This window comes from Micrasema longulum, unplaced genomic scaffold (genome assembly GCF_059751315.1).
Source record: "Micrasema longulum isolate JH-2025_06_02 unplaced genomic scaffold, ASM5975131v1 h1tg000117l, whole genome shotgun sequence".
In the NCBI taxonomy this organism is placed as follows: domain Eukaryota; kingdom Metazoa; phylum Arthropoda; class Insecta; order Trichoptera; family Brachycentridae; genus Micrasema; species Micrasema longulum.
Window position 1 is genome coordinate 213,466 of NW_028277323.1, and position 21,074 is coordinate 234,539.

General features: G+C 31.7%; 2 protein-coding genes across 2 annotated transcripts; one reads left to right on the forward strand and one right to left on the reverse strand.

Annotated features, from left to right (window-relative positions):
• The first annotated feature begins 6,478 nt into the window (after positions 1-6,478).
• EMC3 (ER membrane protein complex subunit 3) lies at positions 6,479-11,586 on the forward strand. The gene is made up of 5 exons (XM_088239791.1): positions 6,479-6,799; positions 6,883-7,021; positions 7,903-8,020; positions 9,319-9,480; positions 10,215-11,586. Exons 1-5 carry the CDS (start codon positions 6,651-6,653, stop codon positions 10,433-10,435), a joined length of 789 nt encoding a protein of 262 aa, XP_088095917.1. The 5' UTR covers positions 6,479-6,650; the 3' UTR covers positions 10,436-11,586.
• Positions 11,587-12,684: 1,098 nt separating this feature from the next.
• On the reverse strand, positions 12,685-19,453 carry LOC148284458 (developmentally-regulated GTP-binding protein 2). The gene is made up of 8 exons (XM_088239778.1): positions 19,175-19,453; positions 18,808-18,965; positions 16,643-16,813; positions 14,761-14,904; positions 14,517-14,624; positions 14,277-14,434; positions 13,991-14,117; positions 12,685-13,006 (listed from the first exon to the last, which is right to left on the reverse strand). Exons 1-8 carry the CDS (start codon positions 19,236-19,238, stop codon positions 12,845-12,847), a joined length of 1,092 nt encoding a protein of 363 aa, XP_088095904.1. The 5' UTR covers positions 19,239-19,453; the 3' UTR covers positions 12,685-12,844.
• Between the last annotated feature and the right edge of the window lie 1,621 nt (positions 19,454-21,074).

The window sequence follows — 21,074 nt, forward strand, 5'->3', positions numbered from 1 at the left end:
GAGCTAAAAAATTCAATCAAATCGTCATATTATAGAAAATTCGGTTTGACTATAGACAAAGTGTAAATAAGTCCTAAAAATAATTTCATCCATCAAATAGCATCTAAATATGTTATAGTATGTTACGGCAGTATATTTAAAAAATATAATCATGTTTCCCTATTTAAATTTTATTGATACTTATATATAGGTGTAATCTATTCAATTTTTTTGAGCTCTCGTGATCTGAATTGTCTTGTATCGATTGTAAATGTTTTATGGGAGTTATGAACAAAAATGTTAATTAATGTTGATTTTTTGCAATTTTTAAGTAGCTTTATTATCACTTATTATAACTGATTCTATTTACGTATTAAAGGTATCTCGAATTAATTTACTCTTACTATTTTTATAAACCACTTTCATTTGCAGTTATTTCTTCACTAAGGCCAAGAATGTTAGTATAATGCGCTTAGATTATATCTGAAGAAAAATAACACTTGTAAACCTGTACACATTAATAAAATAAATGAGTTATAATGTATTACAGTAGTTAAACTGTATATTTGTAATATTAGAATTTTTATATAAACATTTTTTTATAAAGAGTAGATGGCCAATAATGAATTATATCGACTAGTTAATTATTTCCTGATATGAAAGTAGGAATAAATTTGTAAATTTCATCATCATTTCAGTGTATCTTGGATCATTATTTACACTAAATTAAAATGATTAGTCTTACGCTTATGGTGCCAGTCCAGAGACTACGAAATATTGCAGTTTAAAACCACCTTTTAAATAAATATTTTATGTCAACCTTGCCAAGAGACCTAGGACAAGCATGGCAGGTAAACGCGCTAACCACTATACCACAAGGGGACGAATCTCCATTTGATTTCCTGTTTCAATGTTTTTAGCTGAGAATAGCCGTTGATTCAAAAACACTTCATGGGTTCTGGTTCTATTTTTCACACAGATCCGTATTTATAAATCAACCCAAACACTAAAAAAATCAAAAGGATATTTTTTGAAATTTAATTTCACAAAAATCTGAAGGACAGAATAGCTTTAAAGCTAGCGAAACTGTTATCATTTGTATGTAAATTAAATCTGGTTAAGAGAACTTCCTTTTGTTTGTACAAGTATAGTTTTCATTCTTTTTTATCTTGCATTTGAAATTTGAAACATTGTATCCTGTGAAACAGTGTTTTTCAACCTGTGGGTCGCGGTCGCAAGTAAGATAAAAGTAAAAAGCAAAGATTTTAGGTCCTAAACTACAATAAAAAAAATAAAAATTCTGTGAGAAATCTGTGCTTATTTAATTTTTTAAGAATTTGTCAAATCATGATATTATTTTTGAGACCCGAATAACCTAATAATTGGAGTCTATTTCTCTTATTAGTTTTTATGTCCAATATTAAAGACGTTAGTTCACACAATATGTATATACATATGTAGGTAGGATGTGGCGAATGGCCAGCTCTGAATATTCTTCTTTTCTCAACAGAATCTATAAGGTTTATACTGCTGTCATACAAAGAAAGACTGTAAGTACATCGGTGTAAATTCTGAGGAAATTAGCATTATGTGAAGATTTGAGCTTTTCGTAGCTTTATGCACTAAAATACTTATTTTTTATAGCAATATTTTTGGGAAATACTCAGATTTTTTTAGTGTAGGTTTTCCCGTTCATTTTTTGTAAAACTAAATATGAAATTGGTTTAATTGGGGAATACATTTAGTGAAATCGCATCCTTTTCTCTAGAGCTATTTTTATTTAAAAAAAACAATTTGGACTCTTGTTTCATAAATGCAAAAATTCATATTGAATTGTTGATTCGAGATCTATACTTGGGTGTCGCGTACTCAAAAAGGTTGAAAAACACAGCTGTAAAATGTTTGTTTTAAAATTTTATAATGTTTTATAATTTAAAATGTTACCTTTGCGAGCGTGAATTACTATGCTAGATTGATTAGTTATATAAATTAAAAACTTCAAAGATGTGTAAGAGAGTGTATGGAAGAGCTCTTACAAGAGAAAAACTAGTACAAAGTAAAATGTGCAAGAGATGCTTATAATAAGTGTGTACAACAAGAAATTTTGATCGAAGGGAGGGAAGGGAGCACAGAGTGATTTTGATTGCCTCCTTGGCACAGAGCTACTTAGTTTAAATTTGTGATGATATTATTTCTAATATTGGTCATTTTTGCAAGATGAAATTAAATTATGATTCGTGTTCCTCGAAATGTGTATTGATAATTGAAGGAGAGAAGGGGATAGTCACAATTTTCAGGAGAACATTTTTTAACTTTTAAAATCCCCTTTTTTATTGGCCGGTAGTCATATATTTCAAATCGTGTTTGGTTAGCCTGTATCAAAAATAAATGTAGTAAAACACTGGATTTTGAACAAAGTGATGTTATTCATTTTTTCTGACAAAATTATAAACTATCCCCCTTTTCTCTCTGGTACCCTTCAATTAGGATCATAAGTATGTTTATTTCTTTAAAAAAACATTAAAAGTCATAAGAGGTAAAGCGATATGTATATTTATTTTTTGTATCATATTGTATTGAATTGTTAAACTTTAGTAAATATAAATAATGAAATCAAAATCATAGGATGTTTAAATTAGAAACCTTTAATTCAGTGTCCAAAACTGTACGCAATCCGACTTATATTAAAGTTTATAATGTGTAGATAATATTAACTAAAAAGTTGTGTCATTGAATTTATGTAGCCACATGGATTTTATAACACCATAATATATGTAATTTGTAAATTTGTTTGTTTTATATCTAAATCTAGTATTAATAATTGCAATAAGTGATAATATTCATATTTTATAGTTTATGTCAAACAAATTTAATCACAGCCTTATTTACGCAAGATGAGTACAACATAAGACGATTAGTTTTACAACAAAATAAATATGTAACCTGTTAAAATATTCACATTCACCATTTAAAAATATTTTTTTCTATTGTGATGTTTTAATTTAGTAAACTAATGCTCTAAAGGAATTTTATTTAAGGACATCTGAAATAATCTGCTGTTATACAATAATACTTCTCAGAGAAATATTAGAACCGTGTAAATGGCAATCAATCGGTCAAACTTAATTATAAGAACCATAAATTCAAATTAAATTGTTGGTACATTAGTAACGTAAAGGTTATCTCTAAGATTCAAAGAAAAAAAATTGAGAAAGGTTTTTATACATTTATAAATAATAAGAGAGGGGTGCTAATTGTAGCTACGAGTATTTTAATTGTAACATATTACAATGTCTTTTAATCAGTTGCATTTAACATGAACATTTTTGTAAAAGTATGAAACTTAATTTTATGTTTATGCAGATAAAATTCATACTATACTTTTTAATTTGAATGAACTTCAGAATGAACCAAAATTGAAATATTTTTACTTTTTAAATTCTGTCAGCTCTGGTACTTATAGTTAAATTTGGCCTTTATTGTTTCTAATATTTTCCATAAAAGCATCATAATAATATGCATGTACTGATGTTTATATTAGTTCCATAATATTGTGTAAAGTATATTATGTGAAGTATAAAGTATACACTATGTAAAGTATCTAGACAAATTCGTTTTTAATCGTATTGTTAATTTTATCATTAAAAATCCATTTTAAATTGTTTTTTTTTTATTTATGAAACCATTGTTCTATATCCTATAATAATATGCTACCTAGTACAGTTTGGTGTTTTTTGCCCAGAGTGCAAAGTAAAGGAACCTTTTACATACATATATTTTTATATACATTATGGTATTTTGCACATCATATATAGTAAAGTATACAAATATAAACTTAAAATTAGAAAACATAAAATAAACTTATATTTCATCTTAAAATTACAAAAAAGAAATAGAAAATAAATTATAATATAATATGGTTAGAATACGGAATCGGTCATTTAATAATAATAGAAAATGTATTTCAGATGAACTAGCTGACAGGCGTCTCACGCTTAGATCAGCTACGTCTACGGCGAGAGGAAAAGTTATTTTGCTTTTTGTTATTTTGCACATCATATATAGTAAAGTATACAAATATAAACTTAAAATTAGAAAACATAAAATAAACTTATATTTCATCTTAAAATTACAAAAAAGAAATAGAAAATAAATTATAATATAATATGGCTAGAATACGGAATCGGTCATTTAATAATAATAGAAAATGCATTCCAGATGAACTAGCTGACAGGCGTCTCACGCTTAGATCAGCTACGTCTACGGCAAGAGGAAAAGTTATTATACCTCTACGCAAACAGCGCACTAAATTTGGTGAACGCGTATTTGCGGTCGCAGGCCCTATGGCATGGAATGCTCTCCCAGCAGAGGTGCGAGGCTGTGAAAGTGAAGTGATGTTTCGGAAAAAACTTAAAACCCACTTGTTCTCTAAATCATTTGAATAAATCCGTAGCACGTGACAGCAAAATAAATTATTTTGATTAAATTACAAATTTAGGAGCTTCAATTGAATTGACTTAACAATAGAATCACCATGTAAAGCGCCCTTGAGGTATTTTATTACGAAAATGGCGCTATATAAGTTATCCACAATAAATAAATACAGTAACAAGATTGGGAAACTAGTCAATCAATAGTGGCCCTCGTGGTCTAAAGACTTACACATGGAGTGTTCCGAGTTAAATTTACCGCTGTAATAATTATAGGGCCTCTTGACCTGTGTAGTGCAATAAAACAAATACAACAACAATTATTGCCCGCATGCATTATGTTATGTATCATGTACATTTAAACAAGATAGACATAATCAAAACAATACCTAAGGGGCTCATCGATTTATTCAGACAAGCAATGGATGTTGATAAATGGTATGATAAGCATAAAAAATTTAATACAGCAGGGGTGCTAATCTTAATCTTCTCGCGGGGGTAGAGAGAAGATTTCTACTGACTATGACAGTGATGGCGAACCTTTTCAAGAAGTGGGTTAAACTTCGTTCATTATTGTTTTTAGTACTAGTCAGTCACTAGGTATAGTAGAAAATCAGCTAGCTAATTTCCAATTGGATTTTTTTTTTTATAAATTTGACATGCATACTTTATTTTTAATGTCTGTTATCTCTTATGATATAAAAAATAAGACTATATAAATCAACGCGTGGGTTATTTTAAAAGCCCGTGCGGGTCAGTGTCTGACCCTCGGGTCATAAGTTCGCCATCATTGGTATATAAAGTAGGGATATTTATTTTTTGCATGCGACAACACTTTGCTTCATATGTGGCCATACTGATATTGAACATAAAACAAGCAGTTTTATAATTGACATTTCATAGTTCGACATTATTAAATTGTTTAAAAAAATAATACGGTTTGGTCAATTCAACCTAATTAAGTGTTTTGGGTGATCGCAATAATGTTCTTAACGAAAATCATCATGATTGGTTCCACATGTTCATATTTATTTTACATAACTTGACGTTTTATTATCAGTGTGGCCATATATATGAAGTGTAGTCGCATGCTAAAAATAAAAATCCTCAAGCAGAAATCTTCTCTACCCCCGCGAAAAGATTCAGAATAGCTCCCCAGGGGTGATATTCCAAACACTCGCGCGGCCGAAAAGTAATTTTTTAACTTGCGTATTTTGTACGTAAATACACGGAATAAACGTGATATCTACGGCCGCGAGAGCGGTTCAGAAAAGCACCGCAGGTTGCTCAAAAAAAAGGGTCCAAAGTAAAAAAACTAACACGTCTATTTTCAATGAGTATAAGTGGGGAAGTTCAGTGGTGTATTTTTTATTTGTTAGTAGACTATATTAAACTAAATCAAAATTATTTTTTTATTTACCGTATTATCAGCGCTATGACTTTTTTTAAGTACTTCGCGTGTGACGTCACACCTTCACTCTTCACCTTCTCGGTGAGTTCTGTTAATTGGTCAGTTGACTTACCGTAAACCGGTAATCTATCACAACTCTCTTATCATTAGTTGATTTAGAAGAACTAGTGACGTCGTTCAAAGTAGTTTGTTTTATTTATTTTTTTCATACGTTTTCAAAAAACTTCACCGTACAATTTAATGCTTTAATTTTTACCGTGGATAAGAATATTTATTTACAACTATTTACAGACTTATTCAGTACATTTCTTCTTCGTTTTTTCATGGCCTTTTCACATCTCAACTCGGGTGTTCTGGCCAAAATATTCAGTACATTTAACAATAGGTACAAATTGTACGGTACAACTGAAATAAAATACAACTGAAGACAAAAATATTATTTTTTTTTACATCCAATTTCCCGTAGAAATGAACTTTCGCAATGGCAAATTTTTTTTGGAAGAATAATAAATTGGTTTTTACGAAAAAATAAGACATACGCAATTTGTCTGTATATTTTTTGAAAATATTATAACTGTATTATTTAGCAAATTATAGTACCTACATAATTAAGAAACAATATTTTGTTTGTCCATGGAAAATTATTATTATGAAAATTAGAAAAGAAAATTTTAAAAATATCTACACTTCTATATTGTGCTTCTATGCATTGGTTTATCGATGTCAGTTTCCGTCGGGTGACATTTTTATTTTATAAAAATTTTAAGCGAGGATAATGATATATATTTCCAGGATTCGTAATAATTGAAACCGTTTGACGTTTAGAAGCAATGGCGGAATTATTACTAGATCCGAACATAAGGGGATGGGTGTTTTTACCCATAGTCACAATAACATTTCTTGTCGGGATTCTTCGACATTATATTTCCATAATACTGTCTTCACAGAAAAAAGTGGAAATTATTCAGTTGCAGGATAGGTAAATAATAATACAATTCTTAAAATTCACGATATTTTGGAATATTTGAAAGTATTTGACTTATTAAAATTATCTGTTTGCAGTCAAGTTATGATAAGATCTCGACTTTTGAGAGAAAATGGAAAATATTTGCCAAAGCAATCGTTTTTGATGAGAAGACACTGGTTTAACAATGAAGAAACTGGCTATTTCAAAGTCCAAAAGAGAGCAGCTGCGTCTCAGGTTAATATACATATATATTCAATATTGTACCGTATTTGATTGGTTATGTACAAGGGTCATTAATAAAAAGGTTTCTATATTTTTTTTAATATACAGCTTAATTGTTTTCCGTGGCATTACACATAATTTTAAAGCTTAAAACTTACTCTATTTTTCTACATAATCTCCGTTTCTGTCTAAACACTTTGGCAGACGATGCTCCAACTTTTGTATCCCCAAGTCATAAAATTCTGCCGCCATTCCTGCTTGTGGTTTTCGCATGCTTCTGCTTGTGGTTTTCTGTGAGCACCGCGTACACACCTTTCGATAGACTGATTCTCCAGTTAAAATTTTGTGAATTGTGGTGTTGGAAGTCCCAGGAATACAAAGAGCAAGTTCATTAATGGTAATCCTCCGATCCTCAAACATTATGCTCTCAACTTTTTAGAAGATTCCGTCCGAAACTGAAGGCCTTCCGCTCCCCTTTCCCCATAAACTTCGATTAACCGACGATGTATGTCAATAGATGGAGTTCCTTTTGCGTGTAAAAAACGTATCACAGCGTGAATTTCGCATCTGGCGGAAACAGCAATAGAAAGCTCCATCTTCGATGGGCGCCAGGCCAGCACTCAGCGGTGTAGCGTGGCGGGAGCGGCAGGGATAGAGAGTGGGGGAGTTGATGAGTCAGCCAGTGTTGCCAGATTTCTCCCAGCGCGCCGCCATCTTAATTGACAGCATAAGGAACCTTACTTTACGAATTACCCTCGTAGATTACGAATTTTAGTACTCATGAAATGAAAGCATTATTGTTTTACTATTGTCCTATTATTATTGTTTTGTTTTCAAACAAATCAGCATGTTTTTTACATCTTTTTTCTGTAATTATGTTTTGATTTTTCCAGAACCCGATGACAGACCCGAGTATGATGACTGATATGCTGAAGGGGAATGTGACCAATGTACTTCCCATGATCGTTATTGGAGGTTGGATTAACTGGATGTTCAGTGGATTTTTGACAAGTGAGCATTTTTATTTAACATATTGACTGTCCAACTAACGTGAGCTACATGCATTTTAATTTTATATCAATTTCGATTTTCTATTTAAAACCACGTTTTTTTATGTGTATAGTTTTCTCTCTTATGTTTAGAGCCTATTTTCAAGTTGTTCTGATGGATGTCTACATTTTCGAAATTCATTCACTATAATGTAGAAAAATTATTTATAATTATTTACATTACGTTGATAAAGTGCTTTCAAATGTTCAATGAGCCTATGTTAATGCATTGGTGCCTGTCAGTGAATAAAGCAAATATACAAAGTTTGTTTATTATGCACACTAGAATACTTTATTTAAAAACATTCTGTTGCGTACACACAATCAAAGATTTGAATAGACTACTTATTTGATTTATAATAACATTATGTATTTTATTTTATCTAGCCTATTGTTAAATATGTTAATGTGTGTTTGTTATGTAAACTCATTGAATATTATTTATTTAAAAAAAAATTCGCATAAAAATTATGTAATTAGTATTGTCAATTCATATGAAGCGGAACCCATTATTTTTTTTGCCTGTTTTAATTTAAAATGGCAGATTACATAATATTACACTGGTTTTTTGGATCCAACTGGTTGGACTGTTAATGTTATTTAAACAACATATTCTGCTTTAACATATAATGGTAATGCATTATAATTTTCATTCTAATTAAATGCTAAATATTGCAAAACAATCATAACTAACTTTTAATTTTTACTTATTCATATGTGCATCTACTGCCCGCATCTAATTAATTATTGTTGGTTGTGAATTTTTACTAAGAAATATAAATGTTCATGGAAGCAGAGAGAGAGGGGAGGAAAGTATAGTTGGAGCTATACAATCTTTTCTCCCTTTTATGTACTTTTTATTTAAATAAAAAATAAAAAAATAGTTTTAAAATTTGTTTCCCTCTCCTTCTGTATTCATAATAAATTAATGTGAAATCTGTAATTGGTCTTACTTTTTTAAAGTTGTTCTTTTGTACCTTGTATTTATGAAAAAAACTGTATGATTTCCTTAATAAATAAATAAATGGGTACTTCTTCCTTTTTTAAAATTCAACCATTACATCAAATTTGTTCTGGTCATTCAAGATTTTTTTTGAACACTTTAAAATGAAAGTGCAAAATTATGTTTTGAGATTAGGATTAGAACTAAAATTATTCTTTGAATCAACCATGTAAATGTCTAGAATTCCATCATTGTCTTTGTTGTTATTTGCTACATCTATTTTCTTCCCAAAACTCAAAGTACAAATGTGATTTCAGCTAAAGTACCATTTCCATTGACTCTCCGCTTCAAGCCCATGTTACAGCGTGGTGTAGAACTCTCCTACCTTGATGCTGCTTGGGTTTCCTCTGCATCTTGGTATTTTCTAAATGTGTTTGGACTCCGTAGTATATACACACTTGTATTGGGAGAAAACAATGGTAAGTTGACAGTGTTATTTATTATTATAAATAATACATCGACGCTGGAAAGGAAAAAGTTACCAAGCGACATTGCAACTTTACAAAAGAGCTAACTAAAGTTTTATTCATATTTTTACTATTATGAATCTCGTATTTGAATGAAGTAGGAATCACTGCAAAATATATGTAGTTTATAACTCCTAACAGACTTCAATTAAAAATAAAGGCCCCCTGAGATTTTCACAAAACAAACTAATTATAAATTTAAGTATACATACGTAACATACCTAATACCAACTAAAAGTAAGCGAAACATTAATTTTTGGCAGCATCACTACAGAAATTAGTCTAATTATAGACACTGCACGCACCTGGTAGATAAATAAAATGACTAATCAGTACAAAAGGTCAAGACATCCCGATCCATGACCTTAACAATTTTTAAAGCTTTCAACTTTGTAGTTTTATGTGACTATCCTCTATCTTATTAGAGTCAAAGCCCAAAGTAGTATGAGAACCGTGGTATAAACAAATAAAAAACTTACCCAAGAAGAAATACAAAAAAGGATCTTTTGAATACATATTCACATTTCACCATTTATTATGTACAACAGGGCCAGAATTAATTGAGATCATTATAATATAGAAGATATGAATGCCCCAATATTAAATTAACTGTTTTTTTTTTCAAAATAATTTAATAATAATAATTTCAGTATTCTTACATTGATTATTGGTTAATACTTTTACAGCTGCGGATCAATCAAAGCATATGCAAGAGCAGATGTCTGGAGCAGCTATGGCCATGCCCCCTGACCCAAAGGCTGCCTTCAAGGCAGAATGGGAAGCCCTAGAAATTGCCGAGCACGACTGGGCACTCGCCTGGACAGAAGGAGAGCTACTACCGGCACTAAAGGCTAACCAGAATCCTCCCGATGACACCATGCAGTTCCCTCTCACTGCATCTATGTAGCATTACAAGCCAGCTGACATTTTCCTCAGGAACGACTGGTACATTGGACGATAAACCAGTACCTACAGTGCGACAAGTGATATGTCTAATTATTATGCCTTTTAAAGATTTAAGATGGCCACATAGTATCATTCTGCGTCATACACTATTTATTCAACTCATTACGCTGTTTAATTTATACAAAAGCTTAAATCACGGAAAAGGGATTGACTTCCACGTAGAATGCGGTATTTCATTAATTTTGAGTGATTTCTATGCCAAGGACTTTAAATGGATAAGAATTCAAATACTTATCGGTTGCAATTTTAAAAATGGTAGATAAATAGATGCCTTAATCTATTTTTTTTAGGTTATTTTGTTAACTTACGGTACAAAGGTGTCTATAGATTTGTAAATATAATTTGAAATCTATCGATATAACAAAGCAGTGTAACAAATGAACATTCATAAACAATATGAATTATTTATTACATGTTGTGTTATTAGTGTTAATATTTTATGGTAGTTTGTGTTAGAAATAAATATTTTGTATAGAAATTCAATGTTCTAGGATGATAATAGACTATCTGAATTACATTTATTTTTAGAACAGAATTAGTCCATCGCAGTATTTATATTATAATTATGCGCATTTATAATAATTATACCATAATCCATAAAAAAATAGCAACATCACTTTAATAATATTATAATATGATCAATTTAATAGAAATACATGCGTAATGTATTGTTTTTAAAACTGACCCTTAAAAAAAATGCCTTATAAAAATATAGAAAGAATTTCAATGAAATAAGTGAAATTTATATAATTTTACTATATTTTAATCTGATTTCAAATATCCCTTTTCCTAATTATACTATCCACCCCAATTTGTCCAGTTGGACCAAACGTTCACCATTTTTCCAAAGTAGCATTTAATGGCTAGACAGCCATGTATCATAAAACTTAAAGCCGGTTTTATTGTCATCCTAATTTGATTGTATAAATTATTGTTAACATTTTTTTTAATGTGTGTACACATTATGTATTGATGTTTGTGTATTTTTACATATTAAATATTTATCAATTTCCACAAAATTGTTACCATTGCACTATCACCATTAAGTGTATCAAAAATATTAATATTAATAAACCCAAATTTGTTAGACAATATTGTTTATTATTTAAAAATTCATGTAAATTATCATCATCGTCAAGTGAAGAAGGTCCACAGGGCACTGCATCGGTAAATCCCAACTGAACATTCTTCAAAGACAGAAAGCTAATTATTGCCAATATGACCAATACATTTTTTTTGTCAAAATTACCAACCCGATTCTCATCGTCAAACGTTTTTTCTTGCATCGCGCAGGGAATTTGGGGTTCAATTCCCAGTGAAATCACAACATTTAAATGTGTTTTTTTCAAGCCTCTGTGTTGGGCCTCCTGTAACTCAATCACAGATGTCTATCATGGTCACAAGGTCAAACGCCAAAGTCAACGCGAGTCGAGTTTCGTATGATCTGTGCGAGTTTTAGTTTGTCGTTTGTTTTGCACATAAGGTTTTCTTTCTAAATGAACTTAATTACAACTACATTTACATGTTATTTAACTAAGAAAATGTTTGTTTTATCCTGATTAATTCATTTACAATCATTTTATACACGACATTGTCGTCATCATGTTATGTACCATGCATAATTAATGTTTCATCTCAAATTAAGTTTAAAAATACATACAACATGATTAATTGCGCACAAATAATTACAACGTCGTAAAACAAATTTTTTGGAGTATTTTCCATTCTTTAATGAATATAATAATTGAACAGTGCCAAATTTCGTAATTAGTAAAACATATTTTTGAGTGACGACATTTAATGATTGATAAATTTTAGTTGATGTTCCATTGGAATCGCCAAAGCGATAAATAATTACACTGAGAAGCTTTTATCGTGTCGGTTATAACCGACAAGCGCAGCTATTGCGATTGAGAATCTGGTCCTGTTGTGGTGTAAAAAAAATATCAATAAAAAACAGGAATAACATTCTTATGTTGTGAAAAACATATTTTATTAAGCCACTTTTTTTATTAGTTCACAAAAATATAAAATGCGGAATTTGTTCATTATTACTCGGACATCACATTTAAATAAAAACATCAACAGATAAGATCTTTATAATCTGAGATACTTAAACTATTTTGCAACACATTTATAACGCTGCGTAAATTAATTAGGCTCGGGGGGCTTAAATTAATAAAAATGCAATTTTATTAACGAAATACCTTTCATATGCTCAGATGTTTAATGGATACACATACAAATAAGTTGCGACATTTATATAAGAATGAAGGTATATACATAAATATTATATTTTTTTTACTGCAAAGTAACAAATCTGCACTGTGTGTTAAATCACAGGATTGAGTTATTTTTTAACCACTTGAATAACATCTTCATCTTGCATGATGTGACCTGCTCCTACACGCTGTGGGGAGTATTTAGTGGACGTTCCCCATACGAGGGCGTACTTGAAGGCAGCTGCTAGAGTACGATGAATGGAATGGCAGACGTGTTCCACACTGACACCCTGTAAATAAAGTGGAAGTACTGTATTCAAAAGGTAAAATGCTTCATTATAATTGAGCGATTTTAATGAGGAAGTTAAGTGATTTTTTTTGTTAATAAACCAAGCCAAAAAAATATTTTTTTATCGTCGTTTTACCATCGCTATGATTTTATAAAGTTTTGTGATTTTGAAATTACACCGCCCGTGACGTCATGAGTTCAATTTGGTGAGTTTTCCTGACGTTTAAAAAGAGAAATCCGTACCTGTCAAAACAGACTAAATGTTGAAAAGCATAGCTTTCCAAATAGCCGGAAATCTATCGCAATACATAACAATGCTATAATTGATTGGTTATGTTCACCTGAACCTGTGATATTTCAAAGTATTTAATTTTTATACATTTTTTAATACATTATATAGAAACTTCACAGTACAATCGAATGCTCTAATTTTTACCGCGTGTAAGAAAACTTGTTTTACATCTAATTTCCCGCAGCACTAGATTACCTCATTAAGGATGGTGTAAACCTGAAAATTTATCTATCTGCCTGTGCAAATCTTAATTGCTAAAAGAGAAAGAAGAGAAATTGGTCGTATTTTTTGTTTAGTGTGCATTTGATGCGCAAATTAATTACAAAATGTTAATAAAATAAAATTTCATATTATGTTAATAAAATTTCATATTTTTTACCTAGTTTAAATTGTTTACATTCCTAAATTAATAAAAAATAATTAATACTCCATACACTAGTTGATTTGAATATTAAAGCCAATATGTCTCAGATATCCAGTAATACCAATCTTCATATATATTTTATGCTTTTAATAGTGTAATTAAAAATACCATTTAACAACATTTATATATTTTTATTGAATGTTTTTATTTAGTCAAGATTGTGTCGGAATTAATTGGCTATTTCGACGGCAAATATATCTTTTTTCAGTTACCCAAAAATTATCTCAATTTTTGAAGAATTTTTTTGAAATAAATAAAATGATACAAACCTTTCTCAAGATAAGCCCATCTTCAAAGTCTGGTGGTGCACCGGGTTTTTTGGTGTATACTCTGATCAGGGAAAGGTATTCCCAAAGGGTTTCCAGTAAAAAGTCTAAATTTAACTTCATATTACAGCTAAAAAAATGGAAAATATGCATATTTTTTAAAAAGCAAACCTTATTTATATATAATTTTTTACTTTCATAATGTTATATAACAGCTGTTATTATCTGTCATATTTATATAAATATATCATTTCCTTTTATTATTTAATCTGTTTGTGAAAATCTTTACCTAACAACTACACTGTTCGGTTGTCTGGCGATTCTATCCACTTCTTCTATGGAGATTTGATCAATCTTATTGTAAACATACAAACATGGGAGGTACACGCGATTAGCGGATATAACATCAATCAGTTCATCAGCTGTACAGTCCTCACGGAATAATACCTGGTAAAATTACATATATTAAAATGATACATCAACAGCATATATTATCAAACATAAAGAAAACTAAATGTTTCGTACAAACCTCAGCGTTGAACAACTTATATTCGTGAAGTATCATTTGGACCATTTTTTCATCTATTTTGGTTAGAGGACAAGTTGAATTAAAAGACAATCCTCCACCTTTTTTAATCTGACAAAAAAAAACATTTGAATAATTCAATAAAAGCTTAGGATTTAATATTGTGCAGTGCTACTACTATATTTGAATTATGTACACAAAATATTGCGATAACATTACATATTTATAGACTGACAATTATTGTTACCTTGAAGTAAATATTGGGTTTTCGCTTGTTTAGTCTTATTCCAACACTTTCAAGTTCTTTCTCTAGAAGCTCTCTGTGGACATACGGTTTTGTTGCATCCAACATCATCAGAACTAAATCCGCTGTCCGAGCAACGGCTATTACCTAAGAGTAAAAAAAAAAAATGCTAAATTAATAAGAAAGAAGTAATAAACAGAGGGACATATTTACAAATTTTGTCTGCGTTTCACACTAAAATACAAATGATCTGAGAAACACACCCACTAAATATGAAAATTAGGTAGCGTAGTAGCACCCGTTTAGTCCTCATTTTTTACCTACATTTTTCGCATATTGCCATCGTATTCTTACAACATATTTATGTAGTTACTTAATATCGACTCCTCGTAAACAGCATATTACAAATATTCTATTACATTCTAAGGCGATGCTCTTCTGACGTCCTGCTTATCCCATGCCCCATGAGACCACTAAAATTGTCATTCCCTCTTAATTTTGGTCTTTATAAGGCAGATTTCCAGCGTCAAAAGAGAGTATTCCTGGTTGTCTTCCAACCATTTTGCTTACCTATCTTAGTGAGGAACTTCAGCCCTATGGGAAATTTTATAGAAAAAATGTTTTCTTACGCGTGGTAAAAATTAGAGCATTAATCTGAGACATCACACGCAGAGTAATTTCAGAAATACAAAACTTAAAAAAATCATAGCCCTGTAATACAATACATAAAAATTAAAATAAAATTTTGGTTTAGTTTAATAGTCGATTAAAAAATATATTAAAAAAAAAAAAAACACTGAACTTCCTCATTTGGGTAATCTCTGGTTAGGGCACCTACCAGGGCTCCCCTAGCTTATCAACCTGCTTTTCTTGTTGAAACTCTTTAGTACTAGACTACACCTTAGCTTTCACCCAAAAAGATCATGTCATACTGATTTGCCACTGCCTACCTTTTTACTAACCTTTTTCACGAGGTACTTTGCCACAACATATACTTTAACTAACCCGGATTCTAGCAGTTGATCCCTAGTACCTATACAGTAAAGTAGGAATGCTGGCTATTTTCTGATACAGAAAGGACTGTAAAAAGGCAGCCTACGTTGTTTAATGGTTAAGACGTTTGACTCATGGACGGAAGGTTCTGGGTTTCGATTCCTGAGAACACAAAAATTAAAGCTTGAGTGATCTGTGCAGTAATTCACTACTGTTATTGGGCCCCCTGGCTTATTGTGGTGCAAAAAAACTACATTAGACTTTCAAATAGTGAATAATTAACGTAAATAGGTTAAAGTTAAAATTATCAAAGTGTATGATGATCGCAAAAGAACAGATAGAGATGATTGAGAATGAATCCATCAAGCAGATGCCAAGATTCAAGTTCCTGAGACTGGAAGTCTCTAATCAGAACGATCTCTACAATCAAGTCCGCGAACAGAACAATAAAGCAGCGGCTATATCAAGATGTTTAAAAGACTGCCGGGAAAAATAAACATATTCATATAGAAAGCAAAGTGCGAATCTATTAAACTTAAACTTCAGCTACTGAAATTGCGCATATTTCTGGGAAAGACGCCGAGGGACAGGATCAGAAATACTGTCATACATGTCAGAAATATTGCAACATAGAAAATGTCGTAAGATGGGGCAGGAAAAGGAGACGATTCTGGAGCGACCACATGGAGAGAATGACACCAACAGACTTCCACACGTAGAAGCAAACAACAGTTGCCACAGGGTAGCCGCCAACCTGGAAGACCTTCAAAGAGGTGGTGAGATAGTTGGAGTTCGGTGTCCCAGGAGACCTCATTGTAATAAACAGATCCGAGGATCTAAAGAAGCGCATTATCAAAGATGATTTCCTTGTATTTAAAATATTAAATTTTACCTGACGACCTCGACCTTTGCCCTGTGAAGCTCCTTCTATAATTCCAGGCAAATCCAACAGTTGAATATTGGCACCCTTGTATTCGATAACACCGGGAATACACGTCAACGTTGTGAATTCATAGCTCGCCGCTTCTGATTCTGTGTGCGTGAGTGTCGACAGCAAAGTGGACTGAAAAATATTATCATTTAGTATACATTATTAGAAATAAAAACAATAACATAAAATATTCCTCAATATATTATAGAAACAGATCATGAGACCATTTTGGTGTTCATCATCATTCCCTTTCCACACCTAATGGTGCATAGGGCACTGCATTGGTTCACCAGTTGCAGTGTATCTTGATCATTTTTGTTACATGAAGGTAACACGATCACTCTTACGCTTCAGGTACCAGTCCAGGGACTATGAAATATTCAAGTGGAAAAACACCCTTTTAAATAAATATTTCATGTCTACCATGTCGGGAATCGAACCCAAGACCTCTCGGTAGGCAAACGCGTTGACCACAACACCACAAGGCCGACATTTTGATGTTATATCTATCAATATTAATAAGCTCCCTAGGGCGTTAAATCCTTTACCCTTCTAAAAAGATATTGGCAAACTCAAAATATTGTTAAATATTTCATGTCAACCATGTCGGGAATTAAACCCAAAACCTCCGGTACACAATCTCGCTGACCACTGAACCACAAAGCAGACTGTATCACGAGACAAACATGATATGTATTATATTATAGATTGAATCGGCATTAACTTTGTGGAATAAAATGATTAAATATATTATTATTAAAGCACTTAGTTTTTAGACCAAGTTTATTTAAAATGCACTACTAGTTTCGGAAGGCATAGTTCCTCCCATCTACAGGTGTTCTTATAAACTTAAGTAAGTTATACTTAAGTTTATAATAACACCTATAAGTTTTAAAAGGTTAATTAACACATAAGCGGATATTTTTTTCTTAAAGGATCCACTCATATGGACACATATCATAACTTTCTATTTTTTTTTCATATTTCACCTTCAATCGGAAGGCGGTTGAAGGTTTGAAGTAAATCTTATTTAACATACTGGGACACTTTTTATAGGGACACAATATCTCCTTCTACCATATAATTACTTCAGTTTCACATAGGTTACAGTCGCCTTTTAACTATAAATGTCTTTTGGACTGACGGCTATAGCCATCATTTCTTAAATGAGAGATGTGATTTTGATGGCCATAGACGGCATAAAATATAAGCATATAATATACAGTCGAACTTGGTTATTATGAGGAAGAAGAAAACGAAGAGATTCTGAATTTTCTTGTTATAAGCTTACTCGTTATACCAGAGAAAGGTTTTTTTAAATCCAATCGCCATTGCATATAGTCACTAAGTAAACAAATAAATATACGTATAGATCATTCCGATAATTAAAAAATAAAACTATTAAGGAAAATTAAAATAAACGCTTTCTTATAATACTACTTTCTAAATCAACAAATTACAACAGAGATGAAGAACATTTTAAAGAAGGTAATATAGAAGTCTAGGCATCTACAGGGCTTATGACCTGTCATTGGCTGGTTTAAGTGGCCACTTTACACACTGTGTAACATTCACCATTCTGCCCATATTTGAACATCTATATTCCATCAATTCTTTCATCTGTTGATGTTTGTGAAGTTAAAGAGCTGAAACCTTTATTTATGTGGATGAGATTCATCTAATTGAATTATTTCACCTGCATACTAACAGGCAATGCCTGAAATTTTTTTATTTTTTCAATTTCTATAATTCTTCATGGACCAGGTGGATTTTACAGTATAATAGTAAACACGTTTTAGGTATTTAGACACTTTCATAGGGTCATAAACGTCTTCCGATCTCGATGCTCAGCCGCATCAATCCTAAGTTAGCCGCCCGTTTAGATTTTATTACTCAGGTTCTTCTTTTAACAATCATGTTTTTTAATGATTGAAGATTTTTGGCTCAACTTTTGACAATATTTTTGTTCGGTATGTCTGAGTAAATGTATGGAGAAAACTGTGAACTAAAATGTCAGTGAATGTTTTCTCTCTCGTTACATCCGAGATCTCGCTATTTCCGTGATCGTTATAACCAAGTTCAACTGTATAAGTTAATTGTCGAATGTTCACGGGACTTTTGTTTACCTTTCCAACAGATGGAAATCCAATAAGCGCAACTCTCGCATCGCCGGATTTTAATACGTCAAAACCTTCACCCTTTTCACCTTTTTTAGATGGCTCCAAAAGTTGGGAACGGTATTTTGCGAGCTTAGCTTTAAGTAGCCCCAAATGATATTCAGTAGCTGAAAAACAAGTTCATCATAAGTTTTCTTAAACAATTTTAACTATAAACACACCTGTGGCACAATTTTCATAATACATGGACTCTTCACAGGTTCATAAAATAAAGTCACAATTCACATGACGCGGACTTACATAAACATGAAATAAGATTTAAAAATGTGCGAACATATAGCTAAATAATTGATGGTCCATACTCGTATAACCCTACCTTTATTCTTTTGAGTTCGGGCAATTTCTTTTTCAATTTCAGAGATTTTTTCTAGAATACCCATGTTTGCGAGTATTCAGGGAAATGTAGATGATAAATTTCCGTCACCGCATCAAAAATATACTTTTTAAGAACAATATACCCGTGACTGAACCACACCGCTGACGACAAACGTCAAATTTGAATGCATAGATTTAATGCCAGTAATTAGTACTAATCCATAGTTTTTGGAATTGATTATGGAAAAGCAATCGCGGACAAAAGTAACAGACTTATATTATTAGTAATCAAAATTTATTTATGGGGGAAATGAATTGAGATTATATATGGGGTAGTTTGTTATTGAGATGTGGTGGTGAGATCGAAAAAAATTAACATGAGATAGAATTATCTCGGAATCTGTAAAATCAAGTACCGCGTTCGCGCGTATGAATTGACGGAAGCTGCCCGTCTCTCCGCTAATTGAGAGGAAGCGGGAACATCCGCCGATCGGAAATTGATATTAAATGAAAGATCGCGTCTTCCGGTGCCATATTGGATATGTAGGATAAAAAGTTAGTTTGCCGTGTGTTTTTATTATTTTAATTCCCTGTCATGATAATGTTATTCTAATTCAAACTAAATTAATCGATTCCCAAAAGCTAATGAAGAAACTTAAATCTATCTTGAAAACGTGTTAATCAGAAGATAATTTAAAAAGCATGAATGTTTTTTGTACCTATTTTATCACACGTGCTGGCGGTTCAGAAAACTGGAGTTCCATGAGAACAATGAATGTCCTAGAGGTGGAAGGACCTTTTCGGCTGGAATGTGGCCTCCGATGACCCTCGTAGAGCAGTCGGAAATTTCCTACGAAGATTAGAAAATGAATAATTAATTATCAATAAATTGAAAATGATCCGCCTCCTAGTGTAGTGGTTAGTACGTTTTGCTACCTTACTTGAGATCCTAGGTTCAATTCCTAGCAAGGTAGATGTGAACTATTGATTTTAAATATCGTTCTACGCCACAATGTTTTATAGTTCTTGGACTGGAACCTGAAGCGTAAAACTGCGCATCTTGCCTTCATACATATTATAAATAATCACTGGTACATTGCGATTAGAGCATGATCATGCAGTGCATTATGTACCATGGGCACGGATAATAAAATGGTGGAGTAAAATTTATTAGGGTTTTATGAATATATCATTTTGAAAGTTTGAATAATCGGCGAGCGTACATGAGAAGATGTATTTATTTTTTAAAGGAATAACCCGCTAAGCCTCTATTTTGAGGCTTGTCAGTAGGTGGGATAGAGGGAATATGGAAGGAGGTAATGAAAAATACACCACAACACCCAGACCAATTAAGAAAAAATATTTCTTGGATTTTTTTCTTGCAACTGGCGGGAATCGAACCCGCGACGCCAGTTTCATAGATAGCCGTCTAACCAACAGTGCCATGGGGCCTATTTATGAATTTTGAAGACGCGAGGTTTGTATCTATGACCGAGGAATAAAGTTTGGGTTTTATTTAAAACATACGCTTTAAAAGAACACAACATAGTTGAATTCGAATAAGGAGTTGCGTACTGAGTGACGTCTATAAATAAACTAATGGGTCAAAACGTAAACCTACTCATTTATGAGTAGTTTTGTCGCCTTCTGTTTGATGTGCGTATAGGGTTTCTGGACTTTTCTTGATTCTATGCTACTTTGAATGCATGTATTATTTTTACATTTTGTCACTTAAATAACGATATCATTTGAAAAATTATATATGCAAACATTCATTACAATAAAATGCAATGATAAAATTGAACACCTTCTTATTGAGTGTACTGAAAAGGGATGTAAAATAACAATTTTAAAATTATGTTATCTTCTACTTATTTTCTTTACTCTTTACCTACGTTATC

Excerpts from the sequence above, each read along its gene's own strand:
- EMC3 (XM_088239791.1), top strand. The coding sequence starts at position 6,651 with ATGGCGGAATTATTACTAGATCCGAACATAAGGGGATGGGTGTTTTTA. Across the intron at positions 7,022-7,902 it reads AGAGAGCAGCTGCGTCTCAG|AACCCGATGACAGACCCGAG; the intron begins GTTAATATACAT and ends TGATTTTTCCAG. Across the intron at positions 8,021-9,318 it reads GTTCAGTGGATTTTTGACAA|CTAAAGTACCATTTCCATTG; the intron begins GTGAGCATTTTT and ends ATGTGATTTCAG.
- LOC148284458 (XM_088239778.1), bottom strand. The coding sequence starts at position 19,238 with ATGGGTATTCTAGAAAAAATCTCTGAAATTGAAAAAGAAATTGCCCGA. Across the intron at positions 14,905-16,642 it reads GCAAAGGTCGAGGTCGTCAG|GTAATAGCCGTTGCTCGGAC; the intron begins GTAAAATTTAAT and ends TTTTACTCTTAG. Across the intron at positions 13,007-13,990 it reads ATGGGCTTATCTTGAGAAAG|GGTGTCAGTGTGGAACACGT; the intron begins GTTTGTATCATT and ends CTTTATTTACAG.